Here is a 24,511-nt window from a genome sequence, read left to right as displayed (position 1 = left end):
TAAATATTTTCTTTCTTAACATCCAAAGTATGTTCAAACAGAAAAAAGATTAGATCTTATTTATTATGTAAATTACAAATGCTAGGACAATTATTTCTCTTAATATCTTCTTCCAAGTATCCAATCCAATTGATATGCTTTTTTAAAAAAATCTTAAACCCATATTCCAAACAAATAAGAAATAGGGGGCCGGGTGCGGTGGCTCAAGCCTGTAATCCCAGCACTTTGGGAGGCCGAGATGGGCGGATCACGAGGTCAGGAGATCGAGACCATCCTGGCTAATATGGTGAAACCCCGTCTCTACTAAAAAAATACAAAAAACTAGCCGGGCGAGGTGGCGGGCGCCTGTGGTCCCAGCTACTCCGGAGGCTGAGGCAGGAGAATGGCGTAAACTCAGGAGGCGGAGCTTGCAGTGAGCTGAGATCCAGCCACTGCACTCCAGCCTGGGTGACAGAGCAAGACTCCGTCTCCTGAGAGAAATAGGGTATAAGAAAGAAATAGGGTATAAGTAATAAGGTAATTATGAAACTCTAAGAATTGGCCATTGAAACTGTAAAAAAATAAATAAATAAAGCTGACCTATTACAATCCTAAAGTAATACAAAATTTAATGTACCTTTTTGCACATAGTAGGCCTCAGTAAAAAGCTGTTAAATAAATACTTTTAAAAGTGGAAAACACACCAGAATCATAATGGACTTATTGACAATGTCCTTCTCAATGAAAACAAAATAAATGATCTAGATTTGATGCTCCTAAAAAGTAAAATATGAGCAGGATTTAGCTATAGTTTTCTAGCAATGCTCTTATTAAGTAATACAGCTTCAGGGGAATCCCTTAATTAATATTTTCCACTGTTTGAAGTAGGCATTTTTATCTCCATCTTATAAATGAATGAAATGGACCTGAGCGTGATTAAATAACTTGCCCAAGGTCACACAGCTAGTAAGCTTCCACACTAGTACTTAATTCCAGTATGTTCCTCCTGAAAGCCCACACTCATTCTCCATCACCACCCTGTGAACTGGTTTAAAAAAAAAAAATGGGTCACTATGATGGTCCTTGTGGCAGAACCACACTACAAAGAGAGGCTACACCATAAAGAGGAAGGCCTCTAGCTTTTTAAAATTCTAATCAAGAACAGAGATTTACTCTCCTTGGACAATCTTTAATAGAGGCTTATATCCCTCATTAAAACCCTTAGGATCCCTGTGATATCATGTTGCTAAGAGGCTGCTTTCAGCTAAAGGGGAAAAAGGGTGTAGGGGAGGGGCTTCTCAATGAGTCACACATACCCGGAAGTGAGTGGTTTTCTGAAATTCTCATCTTAGAAAACCACCGACACTCTTAGCAAGGAAGCTGAACCTCCTGGGTTTTGCCAACACATTTTTCCATAGTTTGGTAAAGAAAGAAACCTCAAAAGTATGTCATTTCCCCCTATTTTCTCTTTGAAACTAAATTTTACCGGTGCCTTCTTCACCCCCTTAACAGTGACATTTTGAGCCACAGCAAAATCCATTTTTTGTCCCTTTCTCTTACTTTTGAATTCTCTTGCTTGTAAAGTGCCAATTCAGAGCATCTTTACCCTGGCTTATTGTTTTTTCCAGTTCTACATGTGGTTTTTCTTCATAAAATCAAGTAAGAGGGCACTTTAGGACTGAGGTTTCCACCCAAGTACTTTGGTTTTCTCTCCACATATAAAGTAAGCTTTCAGTAATCCATTCATGATCCTCAGGCTAGTGACTAATGCTTATGACTAATAGCACCGTGATGACTGTTAAGACCGAAACTCAAAACTTGCTTCCGGAACAAAAGAGAAAATGCCTTTGGTCATTTTCATCAGAACTCTTTGTCTCCTTCTGATTCTTGGCCCAGGGTTCCAAGGATTGTTGTAAATAAGTAGCATGAGGTTCTCAATTAGCAGTGTGTGAGTTATCTCTCATAAGCAAATTAGGGAAATTAATGAAACAGCCACTAAGGAAAATCATTGCAAGGAACAATTAGCAGGGTGTTCTTGCCTGCCTCTTCTATTCAAAAGCCATCAGCTACATTCTTTATAAAATGTGCTTTAAGTGTTTGCTGTTGATTCCTGCAATCTAAGCTCTCAGGAGGATGGTTTGTTCCCTAGCAAGAAGATAATAGCCAGCACAACCCAAGAAAGACCCACACTATGCTAAACCCACTGATCCTTATGCAATTAGACATTACTGCACAGTACAGAAGCCTCAGTTGTCACAACCTCATGTGTTGGGCTGCACAGTGCTGTTGTCAACTCCACCAGAGGCTAATGTTGCAGTGCACCATGACCTGGTTTCAGTAAACTTTCAGGAAGAGTGAACGAGGGTGTCACAGGACGAGATCCTGAGAACAGCGTTTGCTTAGTGTAGAATTCCTAACCATCCAATTTTGGCGCCTTTAAAAGCTATGGTTGAGAGGGGTGAAGGGTGGCAGGAAAGCATTTGATTTCCAACTGTATTGAATGAGATGTGATTTATACTTATTTTTAATATTTTATCAGCATCTTTACAGTTCAAGTCGATGAAAACAGAAGATATATGCAAAACCTGACAGTTGAACAGCCTCTTGAAGTTAAAAAGCTTTTCGTTGGGGGTGCTCCGCCTGAATTTCAACCTTCCCCACTCAGAAATATTCCTCCTTTTGAAGGCTGTGTGTGGAATCTTGTTATTAACTCTGTGTAAGTGGATTTCCTCATTACTGCTACTAATTCTTATTTTTATTTTTCGGTATCAGGGTCCCAATGCATCTACATTGTCTACAGCTATGCAGGGGAGGAGGGAAACAATGAGGATCTTCCATTTAGACAGAGAAAAGCACACTGATGGACTTAAAACGGCATGCAGGGATCGGGCTTAATTTTAAGGAAGCAAAAAAATGAAAATAAAAAAGTCTTATTTTATTACATTCTATTAGCCCCATGGACTTTGCAAGGCCTGTATCCTTCAAAAACGCTGACATTGGTCGCTGTGTCCATCAGAAACTCCGTGAAGATGAAGATGGAGCAGCTCCAGCTGAAATAGTTATCCAGCCTGAGCCAGTTCCCACCCCAGCCTTTCCTACACCCACCCCAGTTCTGACACATGTAAGTGTTTATATTATCCCCATTGCTTTCTAATTTTTACCTAGTATTCTGAGTCATTTCAGAAGGAAGATTATTCAGGATATCTAGTACACTCCGCTATTAGAATTGAAGGAAATATAACCTATCAAAACCTATTCTTACATCTTTGTTGAATGACTTACCTATACTTCCTTCTTTAATTTTGTTTACAAAACAGTGCATTTTCAGTTGAAATGTTGGAAAACATAGAAATATCCAGAATCGAGAATAAAAGCCACCTATAATACCACGACAGAGGCAACCATTTGGTTTTTAGGCCCTTTTATCTGCATAGTAGATGTCCTACCTCCATACAATTTGGTGTCCTGTTTTTAGAAACTGTTAATACACCACTAAAACTGTTTCTAGGCCTGGCAGGGTGACTCACGCCTGTAATCCTAGCACTTTGGGAGGCCAAGGCGGGCAAATTGCCTGAGCTCAGGAGTTAGAGACCAGCCTGGGCAACAACGGTGAAACCCCGTCTCTACTAAAATACAAAAAAAAAATAGCCTAGTGTGGTGGTGTGTGCCTGTAGTCCCAGCTACTCAGGAGGCTGAGGCAGGAGAATCGCTTAAACCCGGGAGGCAGAGGTTGCAGTGAGCTGAGACCGCGCCACTGCACTCCAGCCTGGGCAAATAGAGTGAGACTTCTTCTCCAAAAAATAAAAATAAATAAATAAATAAAAACTGTTTCTAAACATCATATAAATGTGTATGTCTAACATGATTTTAAGTATTAAGTATATATACACACAGACACACCACTATTTATAGCATTGGAGGTCTTATAGCCTTGATTAGAGCATGGGCTCAAGTCAGACTGCTGGTGTTCAAATCCCAGCACTGTAACCGACCATCTCTGTGAATTTGAAAAAGCTACCTAGCCAAGCTATTTCTCAGTTTCGCATCCAAGTACTAACCAGGCCCAACCCTGCTTAGCTTTCCAGATAAGAAAAGATCAGATGCTTTCAGGGTGGTTTGGCCACAGACTATTTCTGTATCCTCATCTGTCAAATGAGGATATTAACAGCACAGACATCAAAGATTTTTATCAGAGTTTTAAAAGATAATGTTTGTTAAATGACTCACATATACTGAATGTTTAATAAATGGCGTAAGTACTATATAGTAATGATAAGAATTAGTACTTTCACCAGCCCAGGGCTAAACAATTTTCATTCAATATATATGTAATTCTCATAACGGCTCTGTAAAACATAGTCTTTCTATTTTTAGTCGAGTTAATAAGAATTAGCTATCTTAAGTAACCAACCCACTCACATCACTAGTAAAAGGCAGAGTAAGAATTTGATTCTAGCGAGTCAGACTCCAAAGTCTGACTCCTTATCTCTGGAACACTCTGCCTTTCCAGTTTCTTCTACTTTTAATAGACCATGGTAGGCTATTGAGAGTGCTTCCAGTTTTTCACTATTAGAAACTATACTCTGATGAGCTCCTCTATGCATCAAACTTTTTCATTATTTCCAATTATTCTTAAAACAAATAAGTAGTTAGGAAATTACAAGACCAAAAGATGAACATGTCTAAGGTTTTCAATACACATACCTGAATTGCTTCTTCCACAGGCTATGCCAATTTACATTCTTACCACCAATACAACAAAGATGGTCACGGTCACTACACTCTTGACAGCTCATGTGCTGCGGTTGTATTCCATACCAGTAATGGGTGGGAAATGTTGTCTTGAGTGCAGATCTGGAAAGCTCTTGAATATCTCATTCTCTTCCTTAGTGTCCACGATGGAATTGGTTAAGCAATGTGCTCCTTGCACTAGAAATATTTATTCAATGAGAGGCCAAATAACCATCATTCAAGGAAACTGGTTATTCACTCCAAGCATCCTTTCATCGTTTGTAAAATATGGATATTTCACCTACCTTGCCTACCACATAGAGTTATTATGAAAAATCAAATGGGATAATGTATGTGGAAGTTCTTTGAAAACTGGAAAAAGCATACCCACATAGACAATCTGAGGAATCCCTGCATTTAGTGAATAACTACTATGTGTCCAGTACTCTGCCAGGCATTTCCTATCTGTTATTTCATTTGATCTCCACACTATTAATCGTCTTATTTACATTTATTTTTATTGCTGGAAGTACTATATTTTACAAAGGAAAATACCTAAGATCATACAGCTAGCAAGTGGAAAACCATCAGTCATGTGGGGATTAGTTCCAGGTGTTGATTTCATCCTAAGGCACTCCTGAGATCTGCCACATGGATTCCAGAATGTTTCCTCAGCTCTTTTATAATTCAGCCACAGGCTAGATCTTTGCTTAGCAAAGGTGAGGTTAACGGTCCTCCTCTTCACCCTTATATACCTGAAAATCATGTGTTTCTCAGACTCAAGAATGCATTTTCAATTGAAGAATTAGAAAACATCATGAGTTGAATGAACTTTTTTGACCTTGTATTTTTATAAAAATGTTTCTAGGAGAAAACAGAGCCTAATTTCTAAACAACTAACTTAAAAGTATAAAGTAAAATTGGCAAGAGCCCTAACGATCATCTGGTCGAATCACCATCTTAATGCATAAATTCCTTTTATATGATACTTACAGCCTTTGCTTGAACACTTCATTGACAAGATTTTCCAGTGTTATGACAAGGCAGGCTCGAGTTGTTAGAAAGCCATTGGTTATATTGGGGTAAAACTGAGTTCCTAAAACTTCTATGTAATGATTGTGTTTCTATAGGCAAACACACTTTATTATGTATTCTCTAGCATCCCTTCAAGAATTTGAAAATAGCTAAGTCTTCTCCTTCCCTAGGCTAACCATTTCCCTAGTTCAGGTATTCTTTGTATTACCTCATTTCTAATTGTTATCTCCTCCATGATCAGTATTCTTAAATTTGAAATATTCCCTTCATAATATGGCACCTACTACTCAAAAGGAAGTCACCAGCTCAGGGGACAGTGGGACCCCTCCCTCCCTTAATTGTTACCGTATTTCTACTAATGCATCTAAGAATGTTTTAACATTTTTAATAGATATAATGCTACTAATTCCTAATCGGGTACCTTATTCAATCAAGCAGAACCTCATGGACCTTCTTATCTATCACTAGAACATCCTCCAGGCAGGTCTCTCAACCTGTGCTGGTTTGGATTTTTAGGGATAACCCTGCCGGCCTCCATGGATCACCTTACTTTTCTAAGTACTTACACAAACTTCATTTTATAGGGCCTCTCAAGCACATTTTTCTGTTGTATTTAGAGATCACACTTTTTCCCTTTTCCTCAAAATAAGATACTTGCCCATCTGGGAATGGAGATTTTTACTCATTTAAGGTTCTTTTTTTTTTTTTTTTTTTTTTATAACCTTCTGTTCTAATTTCGATTTCCATTTCCTCTCAGCAGTGTATGTTTTAACTTTTCCGAAAACAGAGCATTCCACTTAGTAGATGAGACAGAAGCAAAAAGTTGAGTAGCACCCAAATTGGTTGGTTTAGAAAGAATCACCGAACATTAGAGCTAGAAGACACCCTAAAGATTCCAACTCTTAACTTGCACATGAGGAAAGAAAGCCCTCAAACTTACAGCATGGCCCAGGGTTACCAACATGAGCGATAGTTGGAACTAAAACCCAGATATCTAAATTCCAACTGCTATTTCCCCTTCTTTTTTTTTTTTTTTTTTTTTTTTTTTTTTTGAGACAGAGTTTCGCTCTTGTTGCCCAGGCTGGAGTGTAATGTCACAATCTCGGCTCACTGCAACCTCTGCCTCCCGGGTTCAAGCAATTCTCCTGCCTCAGTCTCCCAAGTAGCTAGGATTACGGGCATGCATCACCACGCCTGGCTAATTTTGTATTTTTAGTTGAGATGGGATTTCTCCATGTTGGTCAGGCTGGTCTCGAACTTGCGACCTCAGGTGATCCTCTTGCCTTGGCCTCCCAAAGTGCTGGGATTACAGGCACAAGACACGGCGCCCAGTCTATTTCCCCTTCTTTTGCACATTGTAATTATTTCCGACTGTGTGGTCAGAATTAGATTTTTTAGAACTTTCCATCTCTATTAATTGTATCATATTTTACAGTTCAGCTCATGGAGCCACACATATCTTCTGTTTTAATGTGAGTCCTTTCTTATGTTCTTTTCTTGTGTGTAGGGGGAAAAGGGTGTCTTCTTTCTAAAGGTCATTAAAAGTTAAAAGTTTTACAGTTTATTTTATAACAAATATTTATTAAGCATCTACTAAGTGCAAAGTTGAATACGGTATTATCATTGCTGGTCAGGGAAAGAGAGAGAGAGCTGCTTTTTCTGCCATAGCCCTCCCACTTTTATTCTATGATTTCTGGCACGTTACTTGTCCTTTCTAAAAGTAAAATAATTAACGGACAAATAAGGATAGTAATATCTTCCTTCTAGGATTACTATTATGAGGGAATAAATTATACATTTTATGCAAAGCACCCAGCACCATGCCTGGCTCAAAGTAACATTCCATCTCTCTATTTATTCTTGTGTTAGTTTAACTTCTGTGTTTCTTTAACTTAATTATTCTAGTTAGTTTAACTTTTCACATTTTTAGGGTGGGTGACAGGTGCTGGAAAAAAAAGGAATGTGGTGAGTATTCAATTTTTAAGCAATTCCTAACCCTTTAATTGGTTTGATATGTAATGATATATGCATTGTAATGATGTGGGTATTAAATAAGTCCTCCATAATTTTCAATTCTCACCATTTTCCTTTTTTGTATCGGACTTTAGATTTTTTTTTTTTTTTTTTTTTTTTCTTGCTCTGTCGCCCAGGCTGGTGTGCAGTGGCACAATCATGGCTCACTGCAGCCTCAACCTCCCAGGCTCAGGCAATCCTTAAGCCTCAGCTACCTGAGTAGCTGGGCCTACAGGTGCATTCCACCGTGCCCCGCTAATTTTTGTATTTTTAATAGAGACGGGATTTCACCATGTTGGCCAGGCTGGTCTCGAACTCTTGGGAGTGATCCACCTGCCTCAGTCTGCCAAAGTGTTGAGATTACAGGCATGAGCCACCATGCCTGGCCCAGAATTTAGATTTTTAAGAGTTATTTAAGAACTAAGACTTAAAAGTTAACTCCTGAAGTGAGAACTGCCTATTTATGAGCTCCATATTTGTGCTAGCAGAGTTGACAGAAAAGATCTCCTATTCTCAGTGCCCTTCTTTTTCTTCTTTACACCCATCACACCCAACCCTGCCAGCAACTTACAGCACGAGGACAACATTCACTATACTACAGGGCAATGTAAGAGTGTCTTGAGAAAGCTCTGCCCTGTGAAATGGATTATGTCAATCTTATGATTAATTCATGTTGAACATGCTAGATTAAAGAGCATTTCATGCATATTATCTCATTTCATAGTATGGTAGCTTGTCTTCTCTTTATACTTCTCTCTTATTCTTTAGCCCATTCAGAGCTACAGAAAACATTTCTATGTGTTCTATTTGTGGATATTTTTCATGGAGGATGGCAGGAGGTAGAGGTAGATAAGAGGCTGAACTTCAAGTATTACAGAAATTTGTTGACATGTGGAAACGTGACAAGTTCTCTGCAAGTATGTACACTGTTTAGACCAAGTCTTTTTAACAAGGGATAGCTTGTGTGGATTTGTAGATAATGAGCTGGCTACATTCTTTTACTTGAATTTTATTGAAGAGTTCAGCTGTTTAAAATGTGAAAACTAAGAAAAACAATACAAGTAGCCATGGAGAGTTCCTGTACTGGTGAGGTCTCTTTGGGATTTGAGGAAAAGAAGTGAACAGAGAAGGAAAGAATAGAGGAAAGGAAAGTGATTTCCCTAGGAGCTTTAGTGCTACACCTTTAAGAGCTAAGTACAGTCAAGGCCAAAGGGTAAACTGATTGGATACTGATATATATTTAAAGAGAAAACATACATTTTCCACGTATCAAGGAATCCCTGTTTAGACATTAATGTATAAATATTACTGTAAATGCCCAAGACCCACCGAAAGAGCTTAAGTGCAGTGTTAACAATAATTCAGTTTCTTAATAAACATCTTGAGTAGGGCTTTTATATTTTAGAAGATTAAAGTCAGTGCTATAAAAAATATCTTCCACTTATTCATCCATAAAGAAAATCATGACAAATAAGCATCAGATGTGATTTTAGCCCACATTTATTAGGGGAATTATTGACTCATGAAAGAAGAAAATTATGCAATTTCTATGATGATTCATTGTTTGGTGCTTTCAAGAACAAAGATGCCAGTTTTGATAAATGCAACATAAATCTCTGCTCAGGACCTAGGAAATTCAAGAGATGCTTATCAACGAATTATACGCACTCCTGAATCTAAGAACTCATTTCCAAATGTCAGCCACCAATCTGCAGATAGAAACGACCATTGCTTTATTCTGACCTGAAGTTAAACAAGTGACAGTGTGAGGGTGAAAACGTTTTGGTCCCATTACTAATTTGGTGCACTATCTACTTCCCTAAACAAGGCTTTTGGAAGCATGGCTTCCTCCATAATTATTCCCAACCACGTCACTGCTGTAATCAACAGGTGCATCACCACGCTAGACTCCCCAGCCAAGTCCTGTCTGCCTACAACTTGTAACCTGCCAAGCAAAGGCAAATGAAAAACAAGCATATCTGTCCTCCTTTCATACCCCATTTTCACCATTATCTATTTCTAGTACTTTAAAAAGTCCCCACAAGGTGGCAGAATTGTAACACGTTGAGATTGATGAGCCTCTACTGAGACCCTGAATTTTTCTAATTATTATTCTTGTTTTAACACATTTGAGAGATTAGTGCGTCCAAAACACAGGTAAAGCATCATGTCCGTAGAGATGAGGATGCCTTCAAGTATACACTAGCTTAGAAAAGGATGATTCATCTTGCAATGACCATTCTTTAAAAGTTCCTTAAAATTACCTCATTAGATCTTTTCTCTTACCCTTTGTCTTAGCTTAGATTTTAATGGCAAGCAGAGTTGAAAACATCCTTAATGACAAGATCATTTTATTTCTGAGCAAAGCACGGGGCAGTGTCTGTTCCATCTCACTTGTTCCCCCTTTAAAATGCTAGAAGGAAAAAGGAAGCTTGAGCTGCTGAATGAGCAGCTCCACCCACTGTAGAACATGAGGCAGAAGGAAGAGAAGAGGAAGCAGCACCGGGCAAACCAATAAACTGGTGCTGCCCTGATTCCGTCATGCTTTTTTCTTTTGGAGACAGGTTCTTGCTTTATTGTCCAGGCTGGAGTGCAGTGATGCAATCGTAATTCACTCTAACCTTGAACTCCTGGACTCAAGCGATTCTCCTGCCTTAGCCTCCCAAGTAGCTGGGCTTTCAGCATGCAACAACATGCCCAGCTGTTTTTTTTTTTTTTTTAATTGTTGTTGTTGCTGTTGTTGTTGTTGTTGTTGTTCTTTTGGAGAGACAGAGCAGGGCAGGGGTCCTCACTTTGTTGCCCAGGCTGGTCTCAAACTAGTAGCCTCAAGTGGTCTTCCTGCTTCAGCTTTCCAAATGCTGGGATTCCAAACATGAGCCTCCACGCCCAGCAGACTTGGTTTCAGTTTACCCAAGGAAAGCGATGCAAAGAAGAAGACATCCTTTAACCAAGCAAGGGAGAGATCTAGATTTGTACAAAACACTGTCAAATTAGAGGGTGGGGAATTTTTGTCCCATTTAAATCCTGAGGTACACACGTATAAAAACCCTCCCACACCAGCACTTCTCAGTCCTTTTCCAACTGCCAGTGTAATAAAGGAAGGTGATAGAAGTTTTATTAAAACAACATCCATCCTGTTGCAAATCAATGATAGTAAACATCACCTTGGATGTCCTTAAAAACAAAGGGCTATACACCATAATGGCTTTAAACTTTGAGGTTACATGTTAGAGTGTCAGTTTGGTACAACTATTCCGTAACATTGGCTCATCTGAGAACACCGTTTTATTAAGCACTGCTTCTGCCTGCTTCTCCAGGGCTGCCCGTTGCAGAAATGGAGGATCTAATCCAGGAGGTGCTGTTCTTCGTAAATTTCAAGCGGGTGTGTCCTGCAATGACTCTTAAAAGAACTTTGACAAAGTCTTTGGCCTTTTCTGGTCAAAGGTTTTTTTCTAAAATGACTTGACCAGTGCCTTGTCCATCTAGAAAATCTGATAGTAAACGACACAACAACAACAACACAAAAACAAACAAAAAAACCGCTGCTGAGCTCGGGACCAGGTTTGGATACACCTGTCCAGTCTACCAGCAATCAGAAAGTCCCCCACAACATACAGCTGCTACCAGGAGTGTACAACTGCCACCTTGAAATTTGTTTTAATTTTAATAGAGAAGTTATATTAACATTTACATAGAGGAGTCAGACAAGTGACTGTAACCGCGATAATATGGACATAACCCACTGGCGGTTCTCTTTTAAGCTACATGTAATTGTTTCCTAATTCCTCAGCATCCATTCACGATTTTAATCCCTCAGTTTTCAGAGCTGAGGATGTAAAGATGTTTCAGTGAAATTCTGTCCCCAGTGGACTCACAGCAGATAGGATTCTCTTAGCAATTTCTGAGGAAGACTGCAGGCTCCACATGTTTGTCGAGATGGTCCTCTGTCCGGGAAGTATCGTGAGAGGTTGATAAAAGACCCTAATTCTATTAATAGGAGTATTCATGACTGAGATCTTAAGCTACCGAAGCATCTCCATTCGGGCTCTTTTTGCAGGCAGCGTAATAAGAAAGGTGCCACATGCTGACTCTAAAAGAGGCCATTCAACTGTGCGAATGAATAGCATTTTCCTGTCCCACCCACGGGGTTTTGCATAGCTGTGTGAATTTCGGCCAGTCTGCTCTTTATAACTGACCATCTCCTGGGAAGCAAGAAGGGAAATACTTCCATGAAGACCAATTTTATAGCATTTCAAAACACTTAAAGCCTTTTACCTGCTGTGGCAGAGTGCTTCGTTTGACTAAGATCAAGAGAAAAGAGAACAAGGCTTTTCCTCATCAAGTAAAAATTTCCTGTGTGCTGATGAGTCATCTCTGAGGTACACTCTTTGGGGAGAACACTGTGCATCAAAAGCCTGCCTTGGGCTGCTTGAGAACCTCTGCTGAGTCAGCACTCACTGGGGCAGTGGCCCAGCCAGAGCTATTAAGTGCAGATCTTAAAAACAGATGTGTTGGTGAGAGTGTGCAGGTCATTTTCTCATGTACTGCGTGTTCTAAGAGACTTCCTAAGCAGCCTGTATATCGAGCTATCTTGTGAAAATAGAGAACAGGGAAAGGAATTGTGGCTTTGGTAATTTCAGGAGCCTCGATTATTTATGGAGCTGTGTGTTATGGTAGCCAAATGTGATCTACTTAGCCAGGACTGCTGTATGCTTTGCAAGACCCAGTGCAAAATTGAAAATGCAGGACCCCTCATTGAAAAATTATTAAGAATTTCAAGATGGTGACAGCAGAGCATTAAACCACGTGACTGCACAGCCCCGCACCTAGCTCTCCCCCTTCAGCACCCTGGGAAGCTGATCTTTGAACAGTGGCAGTTGAAATGGTGTATGTTGGATTACATTTTTAAAATGTGCTGGGTTGCCTAGCAACTGGCAAGGGCCTGAATGGGCTGACGTGCAGGTTTAGATACACCATCTTGAAAGTCTAAATTCATGGAAACCTTCTAGTGGACTGATAATTTTCAAGAAAAAGTAATATAGTGGGAGATGGAAATGGGGAGGGCAAGAAAAAAACACATTTTTCTACTGTTATAACCCAAGTGGCTAGCTTGTCATTTTCACTGTTCAATCTTCTAAGAATAGAACTCTTCATACGTGAAGGAAAAATGAAAGGGAAATTCCAGTTTTCTCAGAAAATATAAATAAATTTTTAGAGGATAATGAAACTATGAATTAATCAATAAATATGAGCACATTCCTTTAGCAATTCAAGGGTGTGATATAAGAAAACTGATTCACGCTCACTGAGCACTTGATAATAAGTACTTACTATGTAGTAGACTACAGAGATGAATAATGTACAGTTTTTATTCTTAAAGAATTACTCTAATATGTAAGACACAATTAGACAGCATCATTACCTTTTTAAAGAACAGTCCATAATCTCCTGTCTTTCTCTCCTGGGTATTTTACAGGGTCCTTGTGCTGCAGAATCAGAACCAGCTCTTTTGATAGGGAGCAAGCAGTTTGGCCTTTCAAGAAACAGTCACATTGCAATTGCATTTGATGACACCAAAGTTAAAAACCGGTATGTATCATCCTGAGACACTGGGAAAAATCTGATAAATGAAGAACTGAGTATTTGTGTTTAATTAAGTTTAATCTACTACACTTATTAATTTATGAAGCTAGCTTTTCTTTTAATTTACTGAGTACAGTAGAGAATAGAATGTTATTTGAGCCTGAGGAGCCCAATTTAGGAAATCAGTAGTCCAGGACATTCCTCATCTCTGAGAAAGTTTTACTCTCCTTTATGAAAATGCAGCCACGATCTGATACCACTCTATTTTAGGATGAGAATGCTCTTATTTTTCTGTTTGACTTTGCATGCTTTTGTTTCACAGTCTCACAATTGAGTTGGAAGTAAGAACCGAAGCTGAATCCGGCTTGCTTTTTTACATGGCTCGCATCAATCATGCTGATTTTGCCACAGTTCAGCTGAGAAATGGATTGCCCTACTTCAGCTATGACTTGGGGAGTGGGGACACCAACACCATGATCCCCACCAAAATCAATGATGGCCAGTGGCACAAGGTAATAGTCCCCTGGATATTGGCAGTATCCTAAGGGAATTAGTGACTGACAGCCATCAGCATCCTCCTGGTGCCAGTATATTTTGCCAGGGCAAACACTGACTCTGGCAGAAGCTAAAAATAAAATGAGTGCCATATACAACTACCACAATCTTGGAAAATGTGCTCAGACCTGTGTAGGTTTACATTTGACCACTGACATGCCTCATCATGGTTGCATCACTGCTGTATGGCTGTGGTTCTCAAACATCTACCCATAAACTGAGGCCAGGCGGCTGAAGACATTTCCACTGCTCTAAGTGAGAAACGTAGAACAACAGAGAATGTTCATCATAAAGCTTGATGTATTCGATCTGAAGGAATAATATTTATTCTGAGATTATATTATAGCATTTTTATGGTGGCTAAAAGGCCTTTCTATTATGAAATAGTATTTGCCAAAAGCAAAAGTTGGCAACACTAAAATGGGTCCCAAGACTCCCCACCTAACCACACACTGGTCTGTGAAAACCAGGAATCCAGGAATCTCTAGTTTATCGTGTTTAAAGGGCTCTAAGGTATCATTTCTACTGACAGTTATTTGGAACAATTTAAAAAACGTTGGCCTTACACCCAGAAACTGGTACTATTATGGGCACAGAAGTCTCGTTTGCCAGCTTACTGTCCTCTTTGGCATGACTGCAAATAGATAATATACTGCCTGATTAAAACAAAATCTCAACATTTGTCTCTGCACCTGCGATAGCCTATTAAAGTAAAGCTTCCCTAGGTAGACCAATAAAATTTTTAATTTTCAGAGTACGATATTATTAGATGTTAGATTTGGTTAATGTTAACATACTTGGACTTGTCATATTCTAGAAAGTCAAAGAACCTTAAAAAATGCAAAGCCAACCAATTTGTTATCATGGAAATAAGAAAAGGAATCTTCATTTTTGCTGGGAGCTTATGACTAGCAAATACAGATCCAAATGAAGGAGCTCTCATTAAGATTTCTTCCATCTCTAGCTAATAGAATAATAAATATGACACTCGAGAAAAAGACATATTGTTGAACCACAATGAGGCTGGGATTAAGAAAGGGAACTTAAATACTATAATTAGTCAAATTAACAATGGATTTTATTTTTGATGGTTTTTTAAAATTACTTCCCAAACCAGAATAAATATATGTAAAATGAAGTGTTAAATTACTCTAATCCTGACCCAGACTAATTTTTAAACCATTATGGTACTTTAGCGTTTTACAGGCTTTCACGCTGCTTTACCTAAATTCAGACTCGAGGTTTTTATACTCCAGCCAGTCTTTACACCCCTTATTTCATTCTGTCTCAGAAGACAATTCACTCCACCACCCTAATTTCAGCCTCAGTCAGTTCTCTATCTTCCTCCCCGACTTTGTACTAATCAGGTTCTGCAGAAAGAAGTGCAGCCTATTTGTGCCACTCTTTCTTTAATTCTGCACAAGAAGGGCCTGTTAGGCAAAGGGATGTAGCGTATCTGAAATTGTGTTGGGAGCCCAGGCTCCTGCTTAATCAAACTAATGCACTTTTAAAACTGTACGTGAATTTTGCTGCACTTAATTCATGAAAGTGCTATTAGTCTGCAGGCTTCCTTACAACATTCCTCCCTCTCAACACATATCCACACTTGGGAAACTACTGAAGAGACTTCAACCTAAAACTGACCCAGGAAAATTTGGTATTCTTTTGGTGATAGTAGTCATGGAAAAGACAGAAGTTGAGATATTCTGTAAAATGGGTTTAACTTTCCCATATATAATGGGCTTAGCACATACTAAGCACTGTGTACATTGTTTCAATTTTTCTTGGTAACATCGTTAAAGTTTTTATGTCTTATACTGTGCATATTTGAAATTTGTTCAGGATTGGCATTAATGACCTCTTTCTTTTTTGTAGATTAAGATAATGAGAAGTAAGCAAGAAGGAATTCTTTATGTAGATGGGGCCTCCAACAGAACCATTAGTCCCAGAAAAGCTGACATCCTGGATGTTGTGGGAATGCTGTATGTTGGTGGGTTACCCATCAACTACACTACCCGAAGAATTGGTCCAGTAAATATCTAATTTCTTCTTTATTACCTAAATATATGACTGATTCATTTATTGATATATTTTGATTTATTAGGTCACATGGGCCCATAAAAACTGATAGGTGAGTAGGAAGTCATCTTTTCTGAAAAGGGACAGGTTTTTTGTTTTTTTTTTTTTTTTTTGAGATGGAGTCTCGCTTTGTCGCCCAGGCTGGAGTGCAATGACGCGATCTCGGCTCACTGCAAGTTCCGCCTCCCGGGTTCACGCCATTCTCCTGCCTCAGCCTCCCGAGTAGCTGGGACTACAGGTGCCTGCCACCACGCCCAGCTAATTTTTTGTACTTTTAATAGAGATGGGGTTTCACCGTGTTAGCCAGGATGGTCTCCATCTCTTGACCTCATGATCCGCCTGCCTCAGCCTCCCAAAGTGCTGGGATTACAGGTGTGAGCCACCGTGCCCGGCGGACAGAAGGTGTTTTAGATTAGCTTATGAGAGACAATGCCACGGAACACTGAGTGGGGATTCTGGAGCCAGACTCTCTTGGTTTGAATTCCTATTTAACTATTGACTAGCTGTGTGTTTTGGAGCAAGTTAATCATTTTAAACAAAGATTTCTCTTTTGCAAAATAGGGTAATGATAATACTAAACACAAAGGATTGCATAAAGATTAAATGATTGAGTTGGGTGTGGTGGCTCACACCTGTAATCCCAGCACTTTGGGAGGCCGAGGCAGGCAGATCCCTTGAGACCAGGAGTTCAAGACCAGCCTGGCCAAAAACCCTGTCTCTACTAAAAATACAAAAAATTAGCCAAGTGTGGTGGTATGTGCCTGTAGTCTCAGCTAGTTCGGGGGCTGAGGCACGAGAATCACTTGAACCCGAGGGGCAGAGGTTGCAGTGAGTTGCAATAGCACCACTGCATTCCAGCCTGGGCGACACAGCAAAACCCTGTCTCAAAAAACAAATAAATAAATAAAAATAAAGTGATTGGAAGAGTAGCAGGCATATAAAAAGCACTGAAAGATGAAAATGATGGTATGTATTCATGGTGTTTCAGTCATAGAGATTTAGCAAATATTGAGAGATGCAGTAGTTAGAGTACAGTTATCCAATTTTGGATTCAGAATTTAAAGCCCTCACAGTTTTGTAAATCAATATTCACCAAATAATTTTTTTATCAGACCATGTGTCCTAGTTTGCTTTGGAAAGTGTTACTCTGAGAGAAGCATGGGGGATTGATTGGTGCTTTTAGAGAACACACTAGATACAAATGTGATACATTTCTGTACTCAAATTAGAACACATGATAATGTAGATTTGTTCACTCATCAAAGACAATCACCCATTATAGTTGTAATTCTCAGCATTTGGCTTCTCTTGTGGATGATCAGTATTACTTTCCTTTCATAGCTATTGGATATGCTTTTTAGGTCTATCAAAAACAAAAGTCTCTGACGTGACACTGGTAAAAGCAATTCACTTGAATTTCTAAAAACAGATAAAATATAATGGACTAGAGTATGATTGAGTTACTTCTAAATTCCTTGAATCCCCAATGTTTCATGCAAACTTTCAAGTGTTATGCATATTTGCATTTTCTTAGGGGAGGGTCTGCTGCTTTCATTAGATATTCAAAAGGAAGAAGCACTGAACCAAACCTAATTACCTTTTCAAATAGAAATTGAACATAGGCTATGACAAAATGTGTATATAGTAAGTTTAATAAACTATTAATAGAAATATAAAATCAGGAACATAAGAGACCAATTAAAACTTGTGATACCCACATGGGGCCCATAGCTCTGTCAAACCAATGGAAACATAGGGTGCAGTATGTAGACTATGAGAACAGTCGTATTCCAGGATAGATACATCTGAGTTGAGAAGCCCAACACAGGATTTTCTGCATCCATGTCAAGAAGCCTGGTGGTAATAGAGAACCCAGGCAGCTTTGGGGGAAGTCCTACCCTAAGACAACTGGCCAATAACCACACACATAGAGCACCCCGCAAATGATTGTGTTCTACGTAAAGGCAAAGTTCTGCTAAAACTTGACATTTGTTTCTTCTGATCTGAACGTTTAGGTGACCTATAGCATTGACGGCTGCATCAGGAATCTCCACATGGAAGAGGCCCCTGCTGATCTGGAAGAGCCCACCTCCAGCTTCCATGTTGGGACATGTTTTGCAAATGCTCAGAGGGGAACATATTTTGATGGAACAGGTTTTGCCAAAGCAGGTAAGGCTCTTTCATTTCCTTCCTGTTGATTATTAACTGGATACAAATACTACCTTCTTGCTAGTACCAAATAATAAAAGTTTCCAGAGTCCTAAACTAGTATCCTTTATTTAAGCCAAAAATAAACTTATGGAAGTAATTTCAAAAATGCTTCTTAAAAATTCATGTATCTGATCCTGATAAGAATTAATAGAAGAAATAAGGTACAGGTCTATTTAGAGAATTTATTCCATCTCCTTCACTGGAGATTAAGAACAGCAAAATAAATAATTTTGCAAGGACACTCATATGTTTATACTATGTTGTTTTCCTACCTTCCAGTTTCTGGAGATATGTTTTTTTCTTCTTTTCAATTCCCTGCAAGGCTGTATTTCATAATCTCCTCCCCATCAACACACACCCATACACACAATGCACACCCATGTCCATTTCTTGTTGATGGTGACGATGGCTGACATCACTCCTGGCTTTCTCCGCTCCATTTCCAATGAACATTTCCAGTATGGTTTTATATCACTGGTCATGAAGGTGCAGCTAGGAAAAAGAAATAGGAAATAACCTCTACATAATGATTTTTTAATCCTTTAATTTTTAATTTTTGTGGGTACACAGTGGGTGTATATATTTATGGGTTACCTGAGATATTTTGATATAGGCATGCAATGCATAATCGTATCAGGGTAAATGGGGTATCCATCACCTCAAACATGTATTCTTTATGTTTCAAACGTCTGATTGTACTCTTTTAGTTAATTTAAAATGTACAATTCGCCACTGCACTCCAGCCTGGGTGATATAGAGCGAGACCCCGTTTCAAAAAAAAAAAAACAGAAAAACAAACAAAAAAAAGTACAATTAATTTTTTTTTTAACTGTAGTTACACTTGTGCTAGGAAATACTAACTCTTACTCATTCAAACTATTTTGTATCATTAACCATCCCTACTCCTCCCTGCCACTAACCTTCCCAACGTCTGGTAACTATCCTTCTAATTTCTATCTCCATGAGTTCAATTGCTTTCGTTTTTAGCTCCCACAGATAAGTGAGAACATGTGATGTTTGCCTTTGTGTGCCTGGCTTATTTCACTTAATATAATGACCTCGAGAACCACCCATGTTCTTGCAGATGACAGAATCTCATTCTTTTTTATGGCTTATTCATATCCATTATGTATATGTACCACATTTTCTTTATCCATTCATCTACTGATGGACACATAGGTGGCTTCCAAATCTTGGCTATTGTAAATAGTGCTGCAATAAACATGGGAGTGCAGATATCTCTTCGATATTCTTTTGGGTATATATCTAAGAGTGGAATTGATGGATCATATGGTAGCTCTATTTTTAGTGTTCTGAGGAACCTCCAAACTGTTCTCCATAGCAGTTGCACTAGTTTACATTCCCACCAACAGTGTACGAGGGTTCCCTTTTCTCTACATCCTTGTCAGCATTTGTTATGTTGCCTGTCTTTTGGATAAAAGCCATTTTAACTTGGGTGAGATAATAGCTCATTGTAGTTTTGATTTGCATTTCTCTGATGATCAGTGATGTTGAGCACCTTTTCATATACCTGTTTGCCATCTGAATATCTTCTTTTGAGAAATGTCTATCCATCTTGTACCCATTTTTAAATAGGATTATTACATTTTTTTTTTTCCTGTAGAATTGTTTGAGTTCCTTTTATATTCTGGTTATTAATCCCTTCTCAGATGGGTAGTTTGCAAATATTTTCTCCCATTCTGTGGGTTGTCACTTCACTTTGTTGATAGTTTCCTTTGCTATGCAGAAGCTTTTTAACTTGATGTGGTCCCATTTGTCTATTTTTGCTTTGGTTGCCTGTGCTTGTGGGGTATTACTCAAGAAGTCTTTGCCCCTTTCAATGTCCTGGAGAATTTCCCCAACATTTTATTGTAATAGTTTCATAGTTAGATCTCCTAGATGCATGTCTCTAAACCACTTTGATTTGATTTTTGTATATGGCGAGAGATAGGGATCTAGTTTCATTCTTCCACATAGGCATATCCATTTTTCCCCGCACCATTTATTGAAGAGACCGTCCTTTCCCTAATGTGTGTTCTTAGAACCTTTAAGGAAAATGAGTTCGCTGTAGATGTGTGGATTTATTTCTGGCTTCTCTATTCTGTTCCACTGGTCTATGTGCCTGTTTTTATGTCAGTACTATGCCGTTTGGGTTACTGTAGTTCTGTAGTATAATTTGAAGTCTGGTAATGTAATTCTTCCAATTTTGTTGTTTTTGCATAGGATAACTGTGACTATTCTGGGTTTCATATGAATTTTAGGAATTTTCTATTTCTGTGAAGAATCTCATTGGTATTTTAATAGGGATTATATTACATCTGCAGATTGCTCTGGGTAGTATGGACATTTTAACAATATTGATTCTTCAAATCCATTAACATGGAATATCTTATTTTTGTGCCCTCTTCAATTTCTTGCATCATTGTTTTATAGTTTTTATTGTACTTTCCTCTAAGATCTAGAATATGACGAGGATGCCCACTGTCACCACTGTTATTCAACGTAGTATTGGAAGTCCTAGCTAGAACAATCAGATGAGAAAAAAGTAAACAGCATCCAAGGAAGAAGTCAAATTATACTTGTTTGCAAATGGCATGATTTTGTATTTGGAAAAGCCTAAAGACCCCACCAAAAAACCGTTAGGACTGATAAATTCAGTAAAGCTGCAGGATACAAAGTCAACATACAAAAATCAGTAACATTTCTATATGCCAACAGCAAACAATCAGAAAATGAAATCCAGAAAGTAATCCCATTTACAGTAGCTACAAAGAAAATAAAATACTAAGGAATTAACCAAAGAAGTGAAAGATCTCTACAATGAAAACTGCATAATAATTTTTTAAATCTGCCATTAATATACTTAAAAACAGAATATTCAGTCCTGCAGTATCATAGAAACATGTATATGTTCATTAGAAATAAACTAATAAGCACATAATATGTGGAGATTATGATGGGAAACAGAGAAATAAGTAACAGTTCTTTCTATCAAGAATACATTATCATCTGGTAATAAATTAAAAGAAGGCAAGTAAAAATGATTTAAGATATAAAAGCACAGTTCTGTAGATACTTAGAAAAAAAGATTAACTTTGTTTGGGGAAATCAGGAAACGTTTCATGAAGGAATCAGCATTTGAGCAAGGATTCAGGTGATTTTAACACTCCCATACAAAGTAGCGGGTGATAGAAGAGTAGGACCCTCCAGCAAAATATAGGTAAGAAACCTCACCTACACAGAAGCAGAAAACAGAAAAACACAGGATATGCTAAATATTGAAACATTATGGATTATGCTGAACCCCAAAGTCCATGTGCTATGAAAGTCTAAAAGCTTCCCCCAAGATTTCTGCAAATTCACAGATGACTGGCATTCACTTAGTCAAATTTTGTGATGAGTTTCAGCTTCAGCTTCTGCAGTTAATGGACTGACTTGCCATCCTGCCTGGGGTCTTATAATTCTGGATCAAACCAAACCAGAAAATTACCCACTTCCTCTGTTTCTAATGGCCCTTGCCATCCCCTGAACACACAGTGTAATACAATTTACATAAGACTTGGGTGGTCAGAAGAGATCACTTCACTGGAAAACATACAATTCATCTTAACCTTTGACATCTTTGTTCTTAAATGTTTTCCAGCGACCCAGTCACTGGGACTTTTTATTGGCCTCTTCATTCTTTCTGTCCTCAGCCGAACTTCCTCATGTCCTTCCTCTCTTCTCCTTACTTCTCCCTTTTGGTTTTATTTTGCAGAACAATTCAGCTTCTTCTACCCTTTTTTTTTTTTTTTTAATTTATTTACAGAAGGGGTGTCACTATGTTGCCCAGGCACAACTGGCTAGCTTTTATTGTTAAAATCTGCTATAAACCCACCTTTGCCAATCCAAACCCATCAAGGTTCTCAGTAGAACAAAAGTCTTTCACATAATAGCTACCATCCTTCATTGGAGACAGCTGTGGCTACACATAGCATTTATTTCTTGCCTAATAAATAGAAGACTTGGAGAAAATTCCCCTGAGTAGTTCCCTGATACTCAATTCAGTTTGTGTGGTCTAGACAGATCTTAACAGATCACTTTGTTCCTAAGAGGCGTATCTTAAATACTTGCTCAAAGATTTTAAAAAATCAAAGAGTCAAATATGGAAAATCATAGAGAAAAGAATTAACTGGATAAGCAAGATAAGTCTACTTATGTCCCAGAAACTTCCCATCAACATTGTATTTACAGTTTCTCTCTGTATTAATAAAATGTGTGGCAACTTTTGAACCCTTTCAGATGATTGTGGCACCATTTAGTGTGCCCCACTAAAATTTTACTGAAAAATCACTGAAATGTTTTTCTTAACCCAATAGAGAGACTTCTAAGATAATAATACCTGACAGTGAGATTCTTTGAGTCAATCTCAGTGTGTATCCATTTATTCAAATAATACATACTAAACCTCCATGATGTGCCAGATACTTTAGTAAGTACAGGGATAAAATGGTGAAAAGTATAGACAATGCCCCTGATCTCATAGAACGTACATTCCAGAAGGGAAGGCAGCCCAGAAAAGAAGCAATAACTATGGAGTGTGTTACAGGACACAGTGGTGGAAGATAGGCCAGGCAGGATCTGAAACTTACAGCCCTCATTAGAATTAGCTAGCATTTGAATTGAAATCTAATAAAAAGTCATGCATTGCACACGTTTGAATTAACAATCCCCATACTCTAATCCACAATATTTAAAATCTTCATTTTACAGTTGGTGGATTCAAAGTGGGATTGGACCTTCTCGTAGAATTTGAATTCCGCACAACTAGAACGACTGGAGTTCTTCTAGGGATCAGTAGTCAAAAAATGGATGGAATGGGTATTGAAATGATTGATGAAAAGGTGAGTGTCAGCAATCGAAACATTTCTGATTTCTTCATGATATTGTTGATGTGTAGATACCGTTCATGTGTGGCAAACTCGAATATTTTGAAGCCTGGCTGTATTCTTTGTTGGGAGAAAGTTAAATTGTATGTTTTCATCCTTCTGGATTGTTTCAATTTGTATATGTTTTCAGCATAACTATTGTATAGGCCAGTATAAACTTTAAATGCATTAATTCTACGGCAAGCCAATTATGTTGACTAATAATGAACCAAATAGTTTGAGATCTCAAGTTCTTACTGTGTTGCTATGAATACACTCTTATTCTCCTCTTAAGGAACACACAGTCTATGAAACTATTGACTCCAGTGGGAGAAAAGGCAGAGGTGTATATCATCTAAAATCAGTCTGCCTCTTGTAATAGGCTAGGCATCTCTTAGAAGTCAAGGTAGCCAACTGACATATCAGTTTCTCAATTTTTTTAAAAGAGCATCCAGATACCATTTCAAAAAACAGCAAATTTATAAAAGTAGTGTGTCAGTTTGATAATAATTGATAATCAAATTCTAAACACCTCTCTAAGCCCTGCAGTGAAACAACTTTGCACTATAGGCAGCAGGTAAAAAGAAAAGGCAGAACAAGAAATTTCACAAGTTTTCTGTTTGGCTATTAAATAGGAATTGTACTTCAACTCAGTTCACGTTTCCACCCTTAGTGTTGCCTCCCAAGAAGAAAAATCACATAGTGACTTAACTATTTTTTTCTTGCTTTCTTCCTCCTTCTGCTCAATTTTCAAACTGTCCTCAAACAAAGGTAATACAGGAAAAAAGATCCACCAGTTTAAAGGTAAAAAAGGGTGAACAAAAAAGCAACACTTAATAGTTTTACCAAATTTTCAAAACACACTTTTACTACATCTTTTTCAAGTAAGCTTCATTTCATCACGTGCTGTTACGGGGTAGTTACCATCAACATGTCACTATCATGTGCATTTCTCACCAAGCTCCTTTTACATGCAAAAACCACCCAATATAGTATGCAATATTGTATGCACCCAATATAGTATGCAATATATATGCCAACTCCACCCAATATAGTAAACATTTCAGTAATAATTACATCACTAGAGTTTACAAACTTTTTACCTATTTACTTGCATTTTCAATCTTTTTAAGACTTCTTTTTTTTTTACCTTGTCAAATGTGTTGCCAAACTGACTAATGTTTTTAATGTTTCAATATGTTTCATTTCTTCACCAGCTTCAAAAGAATTCTGTCATCTCAAATTTCAGGGGCCTTTCCACCTTACTAAAAACAGATTTTTCTCATTTAGACCAGAACTTCTAATCTAAGTTCTTCATTGTTAGGAATTTAACTGGCCTTCTGGCTCAGGTCTTTGGCACCTGTGACATGAAACGGGCTCCAAAATGTAATTTATGTAACTCTTAATCTTGTATATAA

At 38.2% G+C, this 24,511-nt stretch overlaps 1 protein-coding gene across 7 annotated transcripts in view; it reads left to right on the top strand.

The window, feature by feature from the left end:
• The window catches only part of LAMA2 (laminin subunit alpha 2), a 676,086-nt gene that overhangs the window by 648,897 nt on the left and 2,678 nt on the right, over positions 1-24,511 (top strand). For all 7 annotated transcript variants that reach the window (XM_030928801.1, XM_030928799.1, XM_030928802.1 and 4 more), the window contains 7 exons: positions 2,519-2,695; positions 2,932-3,100; positions 13,235-13,347; positions 13,664-13,853; positions 15,772-15,927; positions 17,991-18,144; positions 22,939-23,069. In XM_030928801.1, the coding sequence (XP_030784661.1) occupies positions 2,519-2,695; positions 2,932-3,100; positions 13,235-13,347; positions 13,664-13,853; positions 15,772-15,927; positions 17,991-18,144; positions 22,939-23,069 (1,090 nt within the window). The remainder of the gene's footprint in view (positions 1-2,518; positions 2,696-2,931; positions 3,101-13,234; positions 13,348-13,663; positions 13,854-15,771; positions 15,928-17,990; positions 18,145-22,938; positions 23,070-24,511) is intronic.

The sequence above is a fragment of the Rhinopithecus roxellana genome, chromosome 4 (genome assembly GCF_007565055.1).
Source record: "Rhinopithecus roxellana isolate Shanxi Qingling chromosome 4, ASM756505v1, whole genome shotgun sequence".
NCBI lineage: Eukaryota > Metazoa > Chordata > Mammalia > Primates > Cercopithecidae > Rhinopithecus > Rhinopithecus roxellana.
The sequence above is the reverse complement of the archived record's forward strand: the minus strand, read 5'-3'. Positions and strand labels throughout refer to the sequence as shown.